The 17,658-nt window shown below is 36.3% G+C and overlaps 1 protein-coding gene and 1 long non-coding RNA gene across 2 annotated transcripts in view; one reads left to right on the top strand and one right to left on the bottom strand.

The window, feature by feature from the left end:
- The window catches only part of psd2 (pleckstrin and Sec7 domain containing 2), a 45,954-nt gene that overhangs the window by 15,865 nt on the left and 12,431 nt on the right, over positions 1-17,658 (bottom strand). The window contains exon 4 of the mRNA XM_083560721.1: positions 49-243. Coding sequence (XP_083416847.1) covers positions 49-243 — 195 coding nt within the window. The remainder of the gene's footprint in view (positions 1-48; positions 244-17,658) is intronic.
- Positions 258-5,690, top strand: LOC310736866. The gene is made up of 3 exons (XR_014536699.1): positions 258-1,129; positions 1,171-3,850; positions 4,025-5,690. It is a non-coding gene; the product is annotated as an uncharacterized lncRNA (long non-coding RNA).

The following is a 17,658-nucleotide window of genomic DNA, read 5'->3' as shown; positions in this document are numbered from 1 at the left end:
CTCACATCAAGCAGGTAGACACTAACCAACATGCATTCACACACTCACTTCCTTCCTAGGTGTCGCGCCACGTCACACCGCTTGAAGCCCTCCAGGTAGAACAGCCTCCTAGCCAGTCGCTTGGCACTCTCTGCATTGGCACGGCACCCATTGGCAAGGGTATCCGTGCTGCCCCTCTCCAATGTCTCCAGGCTGCCGAGTTCAGAGTCAGAGTCGCACAGGCCATCTGTGAGATTGGCATCACTACAGCAACAAAAATGACCACATTAGGCTTAGTCTGTACATTTTGCCTTACAGCCAGTCCATTAAAATGACTACAAAAGAGAAGGTAAATAGCCGTTTTAGGCCATGTGCATAATTTAAAAGCGAATCAGAGCCACTAAAATCATTTCTCTCTGTGCATTTAGACTCCAACTTTTGTGCCCCAGAAGGGAGATACCAGATCTAAATGAAATAATTAACGTCTGGATGATTGCAATTCCATGTCTTATGGTCTGTATAAGGCCAATGGAGTGTTCAGAGATCACTCGGATATGTGAAGCCACCATAACCCCTTTACTGAGGTGACAGACAGCCTTTAATAATGAATAACTTTTTCTTTAGAACTTTATACAATATACATCGAAATAAAAAAACAATTCAGCCGCATGTGCCATGATTTAGAAATCGGGCAACTGATGCATAAACTAGTGCACTTTTATCAAGCCAGTGTGAAAATGTGGAAAAGCTCCCACAAATGCATCAGATCACAATCAAACACCACATACTTACTGGTCAGAATTGTTAACCTTATATGTGTTTCTGCTTTCCTGAAAAAAATCTTGGCTAGTATTATCTGATAGGAGGCAAATTCTTAACATAATCTAATTGCCGCAATCTGATTAGACCTAAACCTAATAAGAGGACAGTGTAATCTGTTGGTGTCCATTGTGCCAGGGGATACTGGAAGTCTCAAATAGAAAGAAGTGTAACTTGTGTTACTTTGAAACAGAGACATTTTTTTTCAGCAAAATTACCCAAAATCCTCTACCAAATTTAAAATAAACTGAACTTCCTTTGATATAGCTCTGAGCAAATTAATTAGTTCATCTTAATCAACCTTTCCATTGTTCAAACTCAAACTTTTATTGTGCCAGACATCAGATATGACAGAGGTTTGACAGAAAACAGTTATAGGGTACATCCCAACCAACAACTTAGCATGATTTGTCAATATCTTTTAAAATTTGGGTTTCCTGAACATTTAATCAATGTTGCTGTGTTCATAATATTTTAACAACCTTCTTACAACATCCATTCACACTTTACTTGTTGTTTAATGTTAAAACATTTTCAATAACACTATCTTTCTAACGTTGTAGCATGCGATCTGTTAAACCCAGAACACTGGGTTTAGCAGTTTGCACAAGAGAAAGATGAAAGTCATCTGGGGAAGCTGAAGTCTCACAGAACCTAAAAGGAAGATTTTATATTTTATCTTTATCTCTGACATACTGTATCTATGTAACAATTACCACAGACAAGAGGTTTGACATAGTTCCTTGTACAAAAAAAAACCCCCAGGAAGACCCAAGTACTGTAAACTCTGGTAAACAGAAGTCTAGAGGTAGTTTTAGCATTTATGGAAAGCCACTTATGGATAACACTTTTTCATCATGGAGGACTTTATATTTCGTTAAATATAAAATGTATATAGTACATTATGGATTGTTTACAAAACAAAATTCTATTTATAATTTCTATTTTTACTATATATAAAATGACAGTGTAGGTTTAGGATTAATACATTTCTAGAAATTAAAACATTACATTCACCTATAATCCCCCTTATTGTTAAAGACAGTCTTTCCTTAGTCTTCACAAATCAATATGTAAATTCTTGTCAGTGGTATGTTTGCATATACTATACTATTGCTTTATTGTACCTGACCTGGAAGCAAATGCATGATAGATTTTAATTTAGCCCAATTAAATACGTAAGCATTGTACAATGTATGATCTCAACTCAGAGAAAGATTGGCAGCATTTCTGGAAAAAATGCAACACAATGCAAGTTAGGCTCCTCATATCCTCTTCCTGTAAAGTAAAAAAAAAAAAGTCTGCAAACTGAATCACACCAAATGTCATTCAGGAAAAACCTAGCTTAAGGGGAGGTGGTTATGAAACAGATATGATGGTATATTACAAGATTATAACATGTAGATCCTTCACAGATAACAGCTGACTTGCCACTGTCATATTATACCATCATATATTATTACATTTGAATATTATTCATTTCAACTGAATAAACACAGGCCATACAGAGTTTAGTTAAGAGGAAAGTGAAACTGCATAAAGTCAATCTGATGTACTTCTGAATTTTAATGAATAAAAAGAAAGAATTTCCACCATGGCCCTGATTACGAATATGAATGAATGAATGAAAAAAAATAAAACTTGGTAAAATGTTTTGAGTTTTACCCAACAGAAAATAAAGAGAAGCAGTAACACTAAAAACACAGCTAATAAGTCTAAAATCATACATCCCAAAAGAAATCATTTATTGAGGAATCTGACTATAAGGGAAAGATTACCAAGTTACAGTGCTTTCCCACAAACTTTTCCTACTTCCTAATGATGTGTATTAGCTTATGTATGATTACATATGTCCAGTTCATATAATTTAGTTAGGTTGTTGTTGGTTGAAAGTAAAAAACTTTGCTATATAACTATTCAAATGTAAGAGTCAGCCCTATATCATTAGCATATATGGGTAAGTTTACCAGTGTATCACAGTCCGTGTGCCTTTGCAGTTCTATTTTACATACATGTAATTATAACTATAAGCAGATATGCTCATTTTAACACAAGATACATACAGTATTTATTCATATTAATGTACTGTTTAATGTTTTAGGGAGCAGACTATGCACACACAACACACTACAAACTAGTAAATATACATAACAGTTACTATAAATGGGAAGCAAATCCACAGAAAGGTGTGTTTGAAGAAAATAGTTTGTTAGGCCATGAGTGATTGCAGGCTTTACAATCTTTCAGCAATTGAACATATTCATTTAAAAATGCACTCCCTGATGTCGAAATGCGCCTGGAGTTACACATTAAAACATGAGTCTGCATGTCCATGACTCAGATGGCATCACTGCTGTCCTGGCTGCCATGTGGCATGCTACCACCTCTCTCTTCCTCAAATGCTAAGTCAGGTTAAAGGTGTGGAGCTTGGCATGTCTTCTTGTATTAAAAAAACAAAAAAAACAATCACTGTTTGGGTGTGTGGCATGTGGCAAAGAGGAAAGCAGCATAGCTTCAAAACTACTGAAAAATGTCCCTCTTGCTCTTTTTTTTCCAACACACACAGAAATATTTAAATATGCAACCACTTATGGGATAAAAAAAAAAAAAAAAGAGCAAAAAGAGCCAGGAAAGTTTTCTGCAAGGAGTTGCAAAAAATGAGAAAATATCACTTACACATTAAAGTCAGTTCACTAAAATATAATCCATTCACTGGTAGAGAAGAGCAAAGGGCAAGCAATACCTCAGCATTCAAACAATCAATCTGTTACTGATTAAAAGGCAAATGGCTGTCATTTCACTGTAAAACCTTTGCAAGAAATTTATGTTCATTGCTTTCTGTATCCATGTTTAAAATCCATACATTGTGATAATCTTGTAAAATTCTGAAAAAATAATTTCTTCACTTTGATGCAGGTAGAGTTTACAACAATTCTAACACTTCTGTCATATTGTTCTGATTAATATTTATACTGAATACACTGCAACTGCTCTTTGTAATCTTCATGATTACATTTACTATGAATGAAATGAAACATAGTGGTAAAGAGCAGTTATATGAACATAATCAGGAATGTGGTGGGGAGATGTGGTCCGCCTGTTACATGAGTATTATTATTTTCCAATGACTGTGTTTAATTCCTCTTATACCTCAGCAATTTCAAACCTATTAATGAACATGCATTTTTTAACCATTTATTGTTACATTTAATGTTGGAACAGCTAGGAAATGTCGTGTTATCACTTACTAAGACAAACAAAGCACTCCATCCCGAAAACTTTCCTGTGGTGGAAAACCGGCTGTCAGTTACAAAGATGACATCCAAGACTTATTCCATGAATGTTAAATACAGGGCTACAGAAAGCTTTACTGCAACAACCATTTCAGGTTTTTCTATATCCCATTCATTACTGGGCTAAGATTATGTGGAGCATTTACAATTGTACTGTATTAGACTAAACATGAACCTGTGATTTACAGCCAGCACTGCTGTCAGGGCTACAACTCGTTCTGGCCAATAAAAAATAGAGAATTTAACAACCGTGCTATAAACAGTATTACTGAAGACTTTATTATACACTCCTACACTACTGACTTTTCCAGTCATATGTGATTCTTTTTCAAACTGTTACCAAGTTGGAGGCACACAATTGTATAGAATAAGATGTGGTTTACATGGGTTGAATAGGAAGATCTTGAATGGCCTTTTTGACTTTACTAACGCCCTTGTGGCTGAATGTGTTCAAATCTCCATAACCACACTCCAAAATCTAGTGGAACATCTTCCCAGAAGAGTGGAGGTTATTATAACAGCAAATGTGGACTAAATGTGGAATACGATGTTGCTCAAAAAGTACATATGAATCTTACTGTCAGGTGTCCAGCAACCTTTTTCCATATGGTGTGTCTTGTTGGTTCAAATGATTGGTGCATTAATAGATACTATAAATATACAATACATAATTCCATGTGCATTGTCTGCTTTTTTCCTTTCATTAGTTTCAGATCACATGACTGTTCCATATCTGTATATTGTTGATGGAAGACCTGGTTTCTTCAACCGCGCAGTGACTTGAAAATCCCAGCATAATTTCTCTGTCCAAATGGCTTGTCCCAATATCATTCATACTGTTTACCAATGAATATCTGGTCATTAGCGCATTTCCATTGGTACACTTTTCAGATGGCAACAGTCAAAAACTATGTATTATTCTATGTTTGCATATTAAAATGGATAATAAATGTAGATAACCCTGTTATCCTAAACAAATGAAACCTTCACAGGAATTCTAATGGTTTCTACTACAAATACCTTTAACAAACCATCAGCTGTTACCCATCAAAAACATTTCCATTGCGTGGTGTGTTTCTGTACATCATTAAATCATTATCATTAAACCATTGGAATCTGGATGCTTAATAATCTCCAAATGGTTCCTAGACGTTCATGGGATCAACAGAAAATAATATATTACCAGTGAGAGGCCAACTGAGGACATTACAGTTTCCATAAAAAAAACAATACAACTCCCATTATAACCATTCCAAATTGCATGATGGTTTCCATTGTTTCTATTTTTCTCAGTATGGAAAGGTATATCATGTAGACTATGTTAGCTCTTAACCTTGATCTGCTCAGTTGTATAAGTAAGAAAGTTGCTCTGGATTATGCCAAATGCGTTCACTGTGGATGAAGCTTCTGGCTGGGAGCTCAGTGGTTAAGGCTCTGGGTTACTGATCGGGAGGTGAGGGGGTTCAAGCCTAGCATCGCCAAGCTGACACTGTGGGGGCCCTTGAAAATTAAAAATTTTAACTTTCATTTTGCTTGTGATGTACATGTGACAAGTACAAAGCCTCTCTCTCTCTCTCTTTCTCTCTCTCTCTCTCTCTCTCTCTCTCTCTCTCTCTCTCTATATATATATATATATATATATATATATATATATATATATATATATATATATATATATATATACTGTATATATATATATATATACTTGTATTATGTCTCTACATTTCTTTTCTTTGCTGCTGTAACACATCTTATCTTATATTAGAGCCCACCTATCAGGATATTTGGAGGCTCCTGCATTGGCTAAGTGGAAGATTTTACAGGATGTACTTACAGGAGTTCGAGCAGAAAGTGGAAATGAACATCATACTCGTCTTTCCACATGGCGTTTCAGCGCAGATCACAGATCAGATCCCACACTATCAGAGCCATGGTGGTGTTCAGTGTGCGCTAAAGACGCGTCCAAGTGCGTGCGATCTCTCCGGCAAACAAATCAGTGTCTTTCCAAAAACCAGAGGAAAGAAATTTTGTTTCCACGGTCAGATGAAGTCCGGGACGGACACACAGACATACAGAAAAATATTAAACATCCACCCACACGGAGGATTTTATCCGAACAAAAGTCGAGGGCAGAAAGTTTTAAACGCGCGATATGGAGTTGATGAGCGGATCCGCTCTATACCGCTACACAAACCCAGCCTCAATACAGTCACTGAAAGTCCACCGTGTTGCCAGATTGGTTATAAACCCACTGCATGTTGCAAGTCACAGGAAGTTGCTCAAAATGCTTGCATTATCATCATTATTATTATTATTATTATTATTATTATTATTATTATTATTATTATTGTTATCTTTGTTATCTTAATTTTTTTTATTGTTGTTGTTTTGTAAGCAATGTTAATAGTAATATTAATATCAATACCCAACAACAACAACAACAATAAGAAGGTTTATTATTAGTAATATAATAATAATAATTATAACAACAATTATAATCGTGGTAGTAGTATTAATAGCAATAACCAATAACAACAACACTAATAATAATGAAGGTGATGATGATTATTGTTGTTGTTTGATTATTGTTAACACAATATGATCAAATAAATAAAGACAAATAACAATTAAAGGGAGAATAGATACTATTTGAATACTTTTAGCTTTTTTAAGGTCTTATTAAAAATGATAAAATAATTTATTTCTGATTATCATAAACAGAGTGAGGTTTCAAGGAATCTACATTTTTGCATGGAATATTTAGGAATATTACAGAGCACAAGTTTCACGAATGATGAAAAATACTCTTAATATTGAGAATGCATCAAATTCAGAATTGGAATAATGTTGAATGACAGAAGTCTGATCCATAACTGTGGATTTTAAAGACAAAAAAAGACAAAAAAATCAGATTTTAAAGACAAAAAAATCAGATTATATCAAATTTTGCGTGAAAAAAAATAATGATTTTATTAAATGTTTAGGACTGAGATATATGGGGTTGCATGAAAGTTGAATTTAAAAGTATTTCAGAAATCTCTCCAAAATATTTAATTGAAACTACTCATGAATCCATCCTTAGAGGTAAGGGTAAACTTGTACATTTTGTTATTAGTTAACCTAAGGACACGTAAAAAGTGAGCTCAAGACACCGAAACATGCTTGAGTACCATTTGGTTAGTCAGTTTGCAGTAATACAATGAAAAAAAAATTATTAAACAAAAAATGTCAAATACTTATAATTAATAATAATAATCCATGTGTAAGTAATGTTATGTTTGGTTGAGTTGGAGGAATTAATCAAACTCATCAAAAAATGTAAGGTTTTCATCGATTTTTGTATAAAGAATGTCTGTTTGGTGATGTTTATTGTTTGATAACATCTTTTAAACAGCCAAACAAAGAGAAAGAAAACATATTACTATATATATATAAATATATATATATATATATATATATATATATATATATATATATATATATATATATATATATATATATATATATATATATATATATATATATATATAAACTATTAAACTTTCATTTTGTCCAATCTGGCAACCCTATATAGAGGAAGGGGGTGGACTGCAAACTAAATCGCCTGCAGGCTTTTACTGAATGACCTGAAGGGTTTAACATGCTGTCTTATTTCCTCTGTTTGAGTGCAGATCTGGCTAAAAGCCCAGGAGCACCAAGGTCAGTTTAGCAGTGTCTTTTATAGTTAGGACAAAGACACTTTACTGTATGCACTGAAAATGACTTTCAGACTTTATTTCTGCCACCAATGAATAGAGCAGTGATGATACAGCCAAGGCAGGAGCACCATTTTGAGATAAAATCACTTTCAAAGTCTGCAACATACCCAGGCCATGAATCTGCCCACTTCTATTCAGTGTCTGAGTTCCCTTTTGCTGTGTTCCTTATAAATAAAAAAACAACACCGTTTAGCAGTGATTCATGTTTCAAAAAGAGACACACAATTAACCTCTAGGGTATGGACTTACATCGACACATGCATGACACATGCTGATGTGACTGACAAGAAACTGTCTATGTCTATCAGAACGTGGCATATCACAACATGTTCTTTTTGGTTGATATTCTTTTTTTACTGCCTGGGTGTGTGTATCATCACTGAGAGGGTGTGGCTGGGAAAGATCTGCAGCAGCAAAGCAAAATGTGTCTTAGAGATCAGTCTCAAAACATTTACAGCACTGACAGTTTTCACTTTCCTTACTTAGAAGAAATAAATCAGTGATTAGAAGAAATAAATCAGTGACTGTGATTTGGGGGGGGGGGGGGGGGGTTGTTTATACACAGTGTCATTCATTCCGAAATAACAAATGTATAGTTTGGTATATAGTATAATAATATAATAATATATTTATTGTTATGAAGCATCAGCAAAAATGAGTAAGATGCTGTCACTTATGTTACAGCAGTTCTAAATACCAGAATATTATTTTCTTCTTCTTGAAGTGATAGTAAGACAAAAATTGTTTTGTTGCATGCCTTGTTAAAATGAAACCAGACAGACTGGTCTATCTTAAATAATTGCCCATGGCACCATGGTATAAGAGGTAAAAATACGATAAAACATAAAGTGATAAAGTATCATTACCTGTACTAGGTTCCAAATGCCACAATTAATGAAAGCAATCTCTGGCCTAAAAATTAATAAAAAAGAATGCTTTTATTTGTCAAATATGATATATATTACAGCAGAGTGAAATACTTTTCTTTGCAATTCCCAGCTTGAAGCCTGGACCAGAGCTCAGGGTCAGTGAAGATATGGAGACGGTGGAGCAGAGAGAGTTAAGGGCCTTGTTAATCTTCTGATTCGTAACTAAGAGTCTTAGCTGTTGAACAACCACTGCCCAGCATAGTGGTGAACAGAACACATAACATCATAATGTCTATTGTATCAGCAAAGAAATAAGCATGATGTAATAAGCAATAATGTAATATTAATATTAGGCAAATATGTGCAATGCCCGGCCATTTCAGCATATGACATACAGGTAAAAAATTCAATAAAATATCAGAATTTGTACTTTAACGAGGAAAATAACTCTTCTATAATATATTATCTCAGTGTTATGATGATAATGATAACGATGGTGGTGGACAACGTTGTCCAACTCATTTCTCATATATCCCCAATGGTGTTCAAATAGGTGACTATGTATGTAAGCGAAGGCCATATCATGATTTACATCATGTTTATCTTCATCCAACCATTCAGTGGGCCCTTGTGGCCTCAGAGTCATTGGGGAAGAGACCACTTTAATCAGAATAGAAATAGTATATTTAGAGAACAAGTGGTCCCAAAGCAAATTAGCAGATGGCTCTTTAGTAAAACAGAGCTACCTGTTTTGTCCTTTGATTTGCTTTAAACAGCTGCTAATATTAAAGACAAGCAAATTTCAGTACAAAAGTTATTTCTGCTAGACAGAGGTTACATACTGTATCTAGACTATAGTCAAAGACAACAACTTTGAAAATGTTTAGCTAGCATGCTTACTAGCCAGGCCCTACAAACATGACATAAAAGTACACAACAAAAGTAACTAGCTAGTAACACCACAAATTACAACCTATTCATGTTTCATTTGATAATAAGATGTACCACAAATAATCTTGTTCTAAGTTTATATTTCATTATGCATGATTAAATTAGACTTGGAATGGAAAAATACTAATAGTAAGCCAGGTGGTGTGATGTAGCCTGTTCATTTATCTATTTATAAACTGCACATTAAATTGTTTACTGTTTAGAGTTACATTTAATTCCAAAAAGCCTTCAAAACATGGGGTTATAGCAACAATACCATCAGGCTTTTTTTTCTTTCTCCCTTGAATTAGATGTTAAAGGTTAAAAAGTTAGAGTTAAAAGGTAAAATCCAGTCATAACTAATATATTAATATCTTAATATTAATATTTCGATTCTGTAAAAACTAGATTTTCTAGACTCAAAAAACTCATTATTCACAGAGCCAGAGAGAATATGATGAGCTCCCCCTGCTGTTTCTCTGTTTCGCCTGATCTCCATCTTTGGCAGTTTTGATCTCCCACTGTTAAGCTGCTCTGAGAAAAAAAAATCTGCATTCTGAAGAACTATGAAGACAAATGTCTATTTCTAATTTCTCTTCCACTCACACTCGTGCTTTCAGATGACAGATCTTCTTTAGCTGTGCTCATTATTAAGCTATGCTAACTTTGCTCATCGTCATCATCATCATTATCATCATCATTATCTTGTTGTCGTCATCGTCAGCAGTTACCGCATTGAGTATTTTTTTCCTGCATCAGCATCAGACATGTCATCCTTTTAATTAACAATCTCACAGCCTTAAAAAAGGCAAAGCTGTCCTGTTAAACTGCAACAGTTCCAATGTTTTCAGTGGCTTTCATCACCCTCCAAAATAAAACATGCAGTGTGAGATGCCTGGGTCTCGAGCGCTGTTTCACTCTGCAGTGCTGTAATGATTCGTCTGACACAGACGGAATGATGCTATTATTAGCCTGAGCCAAAACTCAGCACACAGACTGTGAAGTACTGAAAAACTGAGGGGGATTTAACAGCAGGAAACAAAGACAGTGACAGCAATTCATCTTTTCACATATACATACATGCATATACTGTATGTAATTATGTTCAGAGTGTACATCATGCATATTTTACAATGCAAAATTCCACTATCCTCTGCTGGAGGATCTGTTCTTTATGTCTCCCACTGCCATGCCACCTTTACCTTGTTTAGACTAGGCATCAGAGCTGATGCTGAATAAAGTCTATGGGTAATAGATCAATACTAAAGTTAAGCGATTGTCTCATTAAAAAATATAATTACACATTTATGTTATTATAATAACAGATTATTTTATATGTATGAATAATTAATTAAATAAAAGTTTTTTTTTTATGTGGTTTTATTTCCCCTTTGGCTACCATTTGCCTTCTACGAAGAGGAAAGTAGGTGGATTGGGAAGGAGGGTGTACTAATAATTATGTTTTTTTGGAAGCTGTATATGAAACTCCCTCAAGTCTGTATTTATAAAAATTTTATAAGTAGCTCTCAATTTTCAAAGAACCCTTATACAGCGTTCTTTTCTTAAAGAAACGTCTTATGTATTTATTTAAGATAATTTACCAGACATCTTTTTTTTTATCTAAAAGAGACATTTAAAACACTGGGTGTACAGTAGTAACATTGAATAATGTGTAGTGTTTGTAATTTGTGTGCAAACCCTTTTATAATGGGGAATGTGCCAGTGCTCAGAATTAACCAATCACATTCAAATTCAGGTTCAAATGTAAATGAGCAATTAGGTGATTCTGTTTAGTCCCTCAAAAAGATATGCAATTTATGCAGTTTGTATGTTATACATCTTACAAAGCATTTACAGGATCTGACTGTTGAAAGATATTGATCAGGAATGGAGGACCAAGAATTTCCAAAAATCCAAAAGCTTACATGTACCATGGAAAACTATGAAGGCCATTAGCAATGGGGGTGTCACAGTGACATTTCCAAGAACTAACAAAAAGATAAAACAATAAAATTTAAGAAAACACATAAAAAAAGGGAGTATGTGGCAAAATGTGTCTGCTGAAACAAAGATAGAATCTTTGACCATTATTCTTGAAGGCATCTTCTTCTTCTTTTGTTGGGTGTCACCACAGCAGATCTTTCAAATGACCCATCTGCATGTCTTCCCTCACTACATCCATAAACCTCCTCCTTGGCCTTCCTCTTTTCCTCCTTCCTGGCGGCTCCATCTTCAGCATTCTTCTACCGACTTACCCTCCTCTGCACATCATCACCATCTCAATCACACCTCTCTCACTTTGTCTCCAAAAAATCCTACATGCCTCTAATAAACTCATTTCTAATCCTGTCCATCGTGGTCACTCCCAATGAAAATCTCCAGCCTTCAACTCTGCTACCTCCATCTCCACCTCCTGTCTTTTAGTCAATGCCACTGTCTCTAAACCATACAACAAAGCAGCTCTCACCACAGTTCTATAAACTTTCCAGTTCACTCTTGCAGATACTCTTCCATAACAAATTACTCCTGCCACTCTTCTTCACCCACTCCAACCAGTCTGTCGTTCCTACTGCACACTTCACTGCTGTCACACTGTCCTCATACACCTGCACCGCCCTCACTTACTTCTCTGCCACACCCGACTTCCTGCCATCTCTCCTAAACATCTCCACGCTTCTACTGGTATGTCATCTGGTCCAACTGACTTTCCACTCTTCATCCTCTTAATAGCTGCTCTCACTTAATCTTTACTAATCCTATCCACTTCCTGCTTCCACCCTTCTCTCTCTCTCTCTCTCTCTCTCTCTCTCTCTCTCTCTCTCTCTCTCTCTCTCTCTCTCTCTCTTTCTTTATCTCTCTCTCATTTTACTCATTCATCAGCTGCTCAAAATACTCCCTCCACCTTCACAACACACTCCCCCCACAAGTCAACACACTAGCCATCTACATCCTTTATTGCTCTTGCAGCTCATCCTTTCCAGCTTCTTCTTTAGTGACCAACTTCTCAAACAGCTCCTTATATGCCTTTTCCTTTTCCTTTTCCTTATGCTTTTGCCACATCCCTCTTCACCTGCTGCCGCATCTCCTTGTACTCCTGCCTACTTTTTTTCTACTCATCTCTCTACAGACCACCAATCAATGCTGTTTAGCTACACTGTCCCCTACCAGCACCTTACAGTCTCCAATCTCTTTCAGGTTGCATCTACTGCATAAAATACAGTCCACCTTTGTGCACCTTAGTCTGTTCATGCACCTTCCTCTGCTTCCTCATACCTACCCATTACCTCCACATCACCACTGTTCTCTTCACCAACATGCCTATTAATGTTTGCCCCAATCACCAATCTTTCATTCCTAGGTTCACTCTCCACCACTTCACCTAACTCACTCCAGAATTTTTCCTTCTCCTCCATCTCACAACCCACTTGTGGAGCACAAGCACTGATGATATTTATCATCACCCCTTCAACTTCCAGCTTTACATTCATCAGAAACTCCCTTCACCTCCACTATACCTTACGGTGCTTTTCCTTGAGGATCACCCCTGCACCATTTCTCCTTCCATCCACACAAAGAAAGAATAGTTTAAACTCACCTTCAGTGTTCCTGGCCTTACTCCCTTTCCGCTTTGTCTCCTGAACACACAACATGTCCACCTTTCTCTGCTCCATAATATCAGTTAACTCTCTCCCTTTACCAGTCATAGTACCAACATTTAAAGTAACGGCCTTAACCTCCACTCTCCTCCACTTCTCCTCTCTCTGCTGCCTCTGTAGACATCTTCCCCCTCTCCTTCTCCTCCTTTGGACAACAGTAGCCCAAGTTCCACTGGTACCCTGTTGGCTAACAATATCTGTGGCGGTCATTGCAATCAGGACCTCGACCAATCTGGCATGACATTTAGGTTTGTGATCCCCATATTTGATTTGGCACATGTTTTAAGTGCTACAGTAGCTAATCACACAAAGAACACCATACCCATTGTGGTGGCAGTGTTATATGGGACAACTTCTTTTCAGCTGGAACTATAGCCCTCATCAGGATGAAGGGAATTATGAACAGTTCCAAGTACTAAAGAATTTAACAGTGGCACAAAGACTGCAACGCTTACAAACCTAAACATAAAAATATTAGTTTCCAGCAACTCAATAAAGAAGTTTAGAATGTTAAGGCAAAGCTTAGATCAAAATCATATAAAAAAAAAACCTGTGGAATGACTTGAAAAAGGCTGTGCACAGGGATCCTCTAACATTCTGAAAGCTCTGGTAAGTTTTTTGGAAAGAGTGAAATAAATCAAGAAAAGTCAGAAGACTTTTAGGCACTTTTAAGTGCTGCATTATAAGCAAAATGTGCTTCAGACAAGTATTATTTTAGGAGTGTTTTCGTGTGTCTTTCCCTAAATTGTTTCTATATGATTGGAGGTGGTATCTTGCTTTTTATTTTTTAACTCAAAAGGCTTTGAAGTTGATTGTGAATTATAAATGTGTATGTCTGTGCATATACATGTCTGCCTAAAGGTAAAGGGAAAGACAATATGGGTGTGTTAGCACATGTGTGTGTCTCATTGCGTATGCATGGCACAAAAGAACACCCTGAGAGCATAAAAATTATAGAGCGACAGTGACTGTCATATGCACAGAAGAGACGGCAATGAAGGAGATGCAAGAAGACAAGAGGGAAAGCTATAGAAAAGAAGGAAAAATATATAGAAAAGAAGGATGGAGAATGACAGAAAAAAAGTGAAGTGAGAAAGAGGAAAGAGACGGGTGCTTGGAATGCTGTCACATAAAACAGGAAAAGCCACAAAAAACCTGGCTGAGGGCCCGCTTTGAACACTGTCCAAAGTGTGTGAGCTGCTCTAAGTTTTACACAGTCATCGAATGTAAACTCAGGAGTCAGTTTCAATTTAAGGGTAATGAAGCATACTGAGAGCTTTTCAAGCCTTTCAAAATGAACGGATTGATCCCTAGATCACAGAAGGGTATGTGTTTGTGTGAATTAAGCCCTTAATCAGTAATCACTGCTATCACCAAACACACACCCCATCCTACAAACAAACATACACATTTGTCTTAACGTCCTTGTGAGAATCTTCCACTCACATTCTTATTTATGCAGCTAATTAATGTTAATGCTAAACAGCTAGGTCTAATAGAAAACTTTTAGTGCATTATCTCTTAAATAAAAGCTGTAGGTTTTGCAATAAATAAATGATTTAAAGTTTGGAAACCCATAGTCTTTTATCATTTCTGAGACATATGCATATTCCTTCTGTTTATGTGCAACAAAGGCAAAAACACACAAGAACTGAGCAGTAAATGAGTAGAAGAATGTTCTGTAGTCAGATGACACCAAATCTGACTTATGTACAACTTATGTAAGACAGAGAACATGAGAGAAGATGTTGTGCCTCACAGCCACAGTCAAACATGGAGTGGAAGTTTAATGGTTTGGGTTAATTTTGTAGCAAGGAAGGTTTAAGACATATTCCACGTGAAAGAAAAACTGAACCAACATGGCTACAATTCTATAAATCATTCATTCATTCATTCATTCATTCATTCATTCATTCATTCATTTTCTCCCGCTTATCCGTAATTCGGGTCACGGGGGCAGCAGTCCAAGCAGGCCCCCGCCCTCGACTGCTGCCCAATCCTCACAGCACCGTCCCTTATGGTCCCTCCTGCAGGTGGTGAGCCCACGGGAAGTTCTATAAATCAGTGACAGTGAATTTATCTGTACTGCAGCTCATTGGAACTGGCTTTAGTATACAACAAGACAATGACTCAACGTATACAACCAAGCTCTGTAAGCATTATTTAAAGACAGTCAGCTGGAGTATTGCCACACGTAAATCTTGTTGAATTGCTCTGGTATAAAGTATATCGCAAGGTCAGAAAGAAATATCCATCTAGCAAAGAACACCAAGTTTCAGTGCCATATTTCAGCTGAATGTTTGAAGAAATGAACGGTCTGGATTCCAAAACTGTATAAAGCTGTTATTCACGCAAAGGGAGGATTTTTCAATGAAAATAAAGTTTAACATCTGTACATTTATATATTTGTTTAGTCAAAGTAAATTCTCAGACTGTTAACGTACAAACTACCTAGTTTGTTGTATATAAACAAAGCAACATGCATATTTTTCTCATAAACGCTAAACGACTAGGTGTTTCCAAACTTCTGACAGGAACTGTAGCTTTAGTTATTTAAATAAATATATATGTAAAAAGACACATTTAAAAAGACTGAGTCCATCCATGGCACAGTCAAGCTTGGTAGATATCTACAAGGACATTTAATCCTCACTAGGATATGAAAACTTGCTCACACACAAACACTGTGAAACCTAAAGAAGATATAAAGATACACAGTCTATGTTCATAAACTTTAATTTAAGAAACAGACAGACTATTAAATTAACAGCTATCTTATGATTCTTGCCCAAATTCTCTTTGAAGTAAGTCTCAGATCACTAAAATATACATCAAGCTGCAGTATGCAGAGGAGAAATAGAAACTACACATCAGGTTCTAGTGTGGATCTAATATAGCAAATATATAAATTACTTATGGATTCCTAAATTTTTTTTTGAATTTCATATTTGAATTTATATTAATCCAGATCCCTCAAAAAGCTGTATAGATTTTATTCATTAACTATTAAATTACAGTGCTTATTAGTAACAGTGGTTATAGCCGTTAACTTAAATTATAGAAAATCTATATCTGCTGTAATGAACTTGGATAAAAGGTGTTAATGAAAGTGAAAATGCTTTTAAATTTGTACTTTAACATGATGTATATAATAGATGTATGTATATGTAAATATAGGACGGTACAGTATCTTACAAAAGTTAGTATGCCCTGACATTTCAGCATATATGGATATATTTTAGAGTAGTCAATGTGCAGCTTGTATAGCAGTATAGATTTACTGTCCTCTGAAAATAACTCAACATACAGCTATTGGTGGCAACATTTCTGGCAACAAAAGTGAGTACACCCTAAGTGATAACAGCTGTGGGTCATGTAAACATGCAAAGCCATACGTCCTATTCATCATGTTCATGTTTTTGTCTGCTTGACAGGACCATACAAACTTGTGTATCTTGTATTAGAGCAGCTAAAATGTTTTACTTTGGGAACAATTCTCTCATACTAACCACTGAATGTTCAACATGGCACCTCATGGCAAATAACTCTCTGAGTTTTGAGAATTTAGAATTGTTGCTAGAAAAAATGCGTAGGCTATAAGAAGATAACACCCTGAAACCGAGTTACAATACAGTGGCCAGGGTCATACAGAGGTTTTCCCAGACAGATTCCACTCGGAACAGACCTCGCAAGGGTTGAAGATGAGTCCCTGTGCTATGCAACAAGTGCAAAAGCTGGCTTCAAGTGCAGCCAGCATTTTTTTCAGGGGTTATAGAAGCGAAAGGTCCGCTTGTCAGTGGCACACTGCAACAAGTCAGTTTGCATGGCCGTCGTTCCAGAAGAAAGCCTCTTTTGGCTCACAAGAAAGCCCATAAACAGTTTTGCTGAAGACAACCTCTCCAAGAGCATGAATTACTGGAACCATGTCCTGTTGTCTGATGAGACTAAGATAAACTTGTTTGGCTCGGACGGTGTCCAGCATATGTGGTAACGCCCTGGTGAGGAGTACCAAGAAAATTGTGTCTTGTCAAGCATGGTGGTGGTAGCATCATGGTCTGGGACGACATGAGTGCTGCTGGTACTCAAAAGCTATGGTTCATTGAGAGAAACATGGATTTCAACATGTACTGTGACATTTAGAAGCAGAACATTATGCCCTCCCTTCAGAAACTGGGCCAATGGCAGTTTTTAACATAATAATGACCTCAAATATTCCACCAAGATGACAACTGCCTTGCTAAGGAAGCTGAAGGTGAAGGTGATGGAGTGGCAATGTCTCCAGAATTTAACCCTATTGAGCACCTGTGGGACATACTCAAGCAGAAGGTGGAGCAACACCATGTGTCTAACAAAC

This window comes from Silurus aristotelis (assembly GCF_946808225.1).
Source record: "Silurus aristotelis genome assembly, chromosome: 14".
NCBI classification, from domain to species: domain Eukaryota; kingdom Metazoa; phylum Chordata; class Actinopteri; order Siluriformes; family Siluridae; genus Silurus; species Silurus aristotelis.
This window is presented reverse-complemented; position numbering and strand designations above follow the sequence as displayed.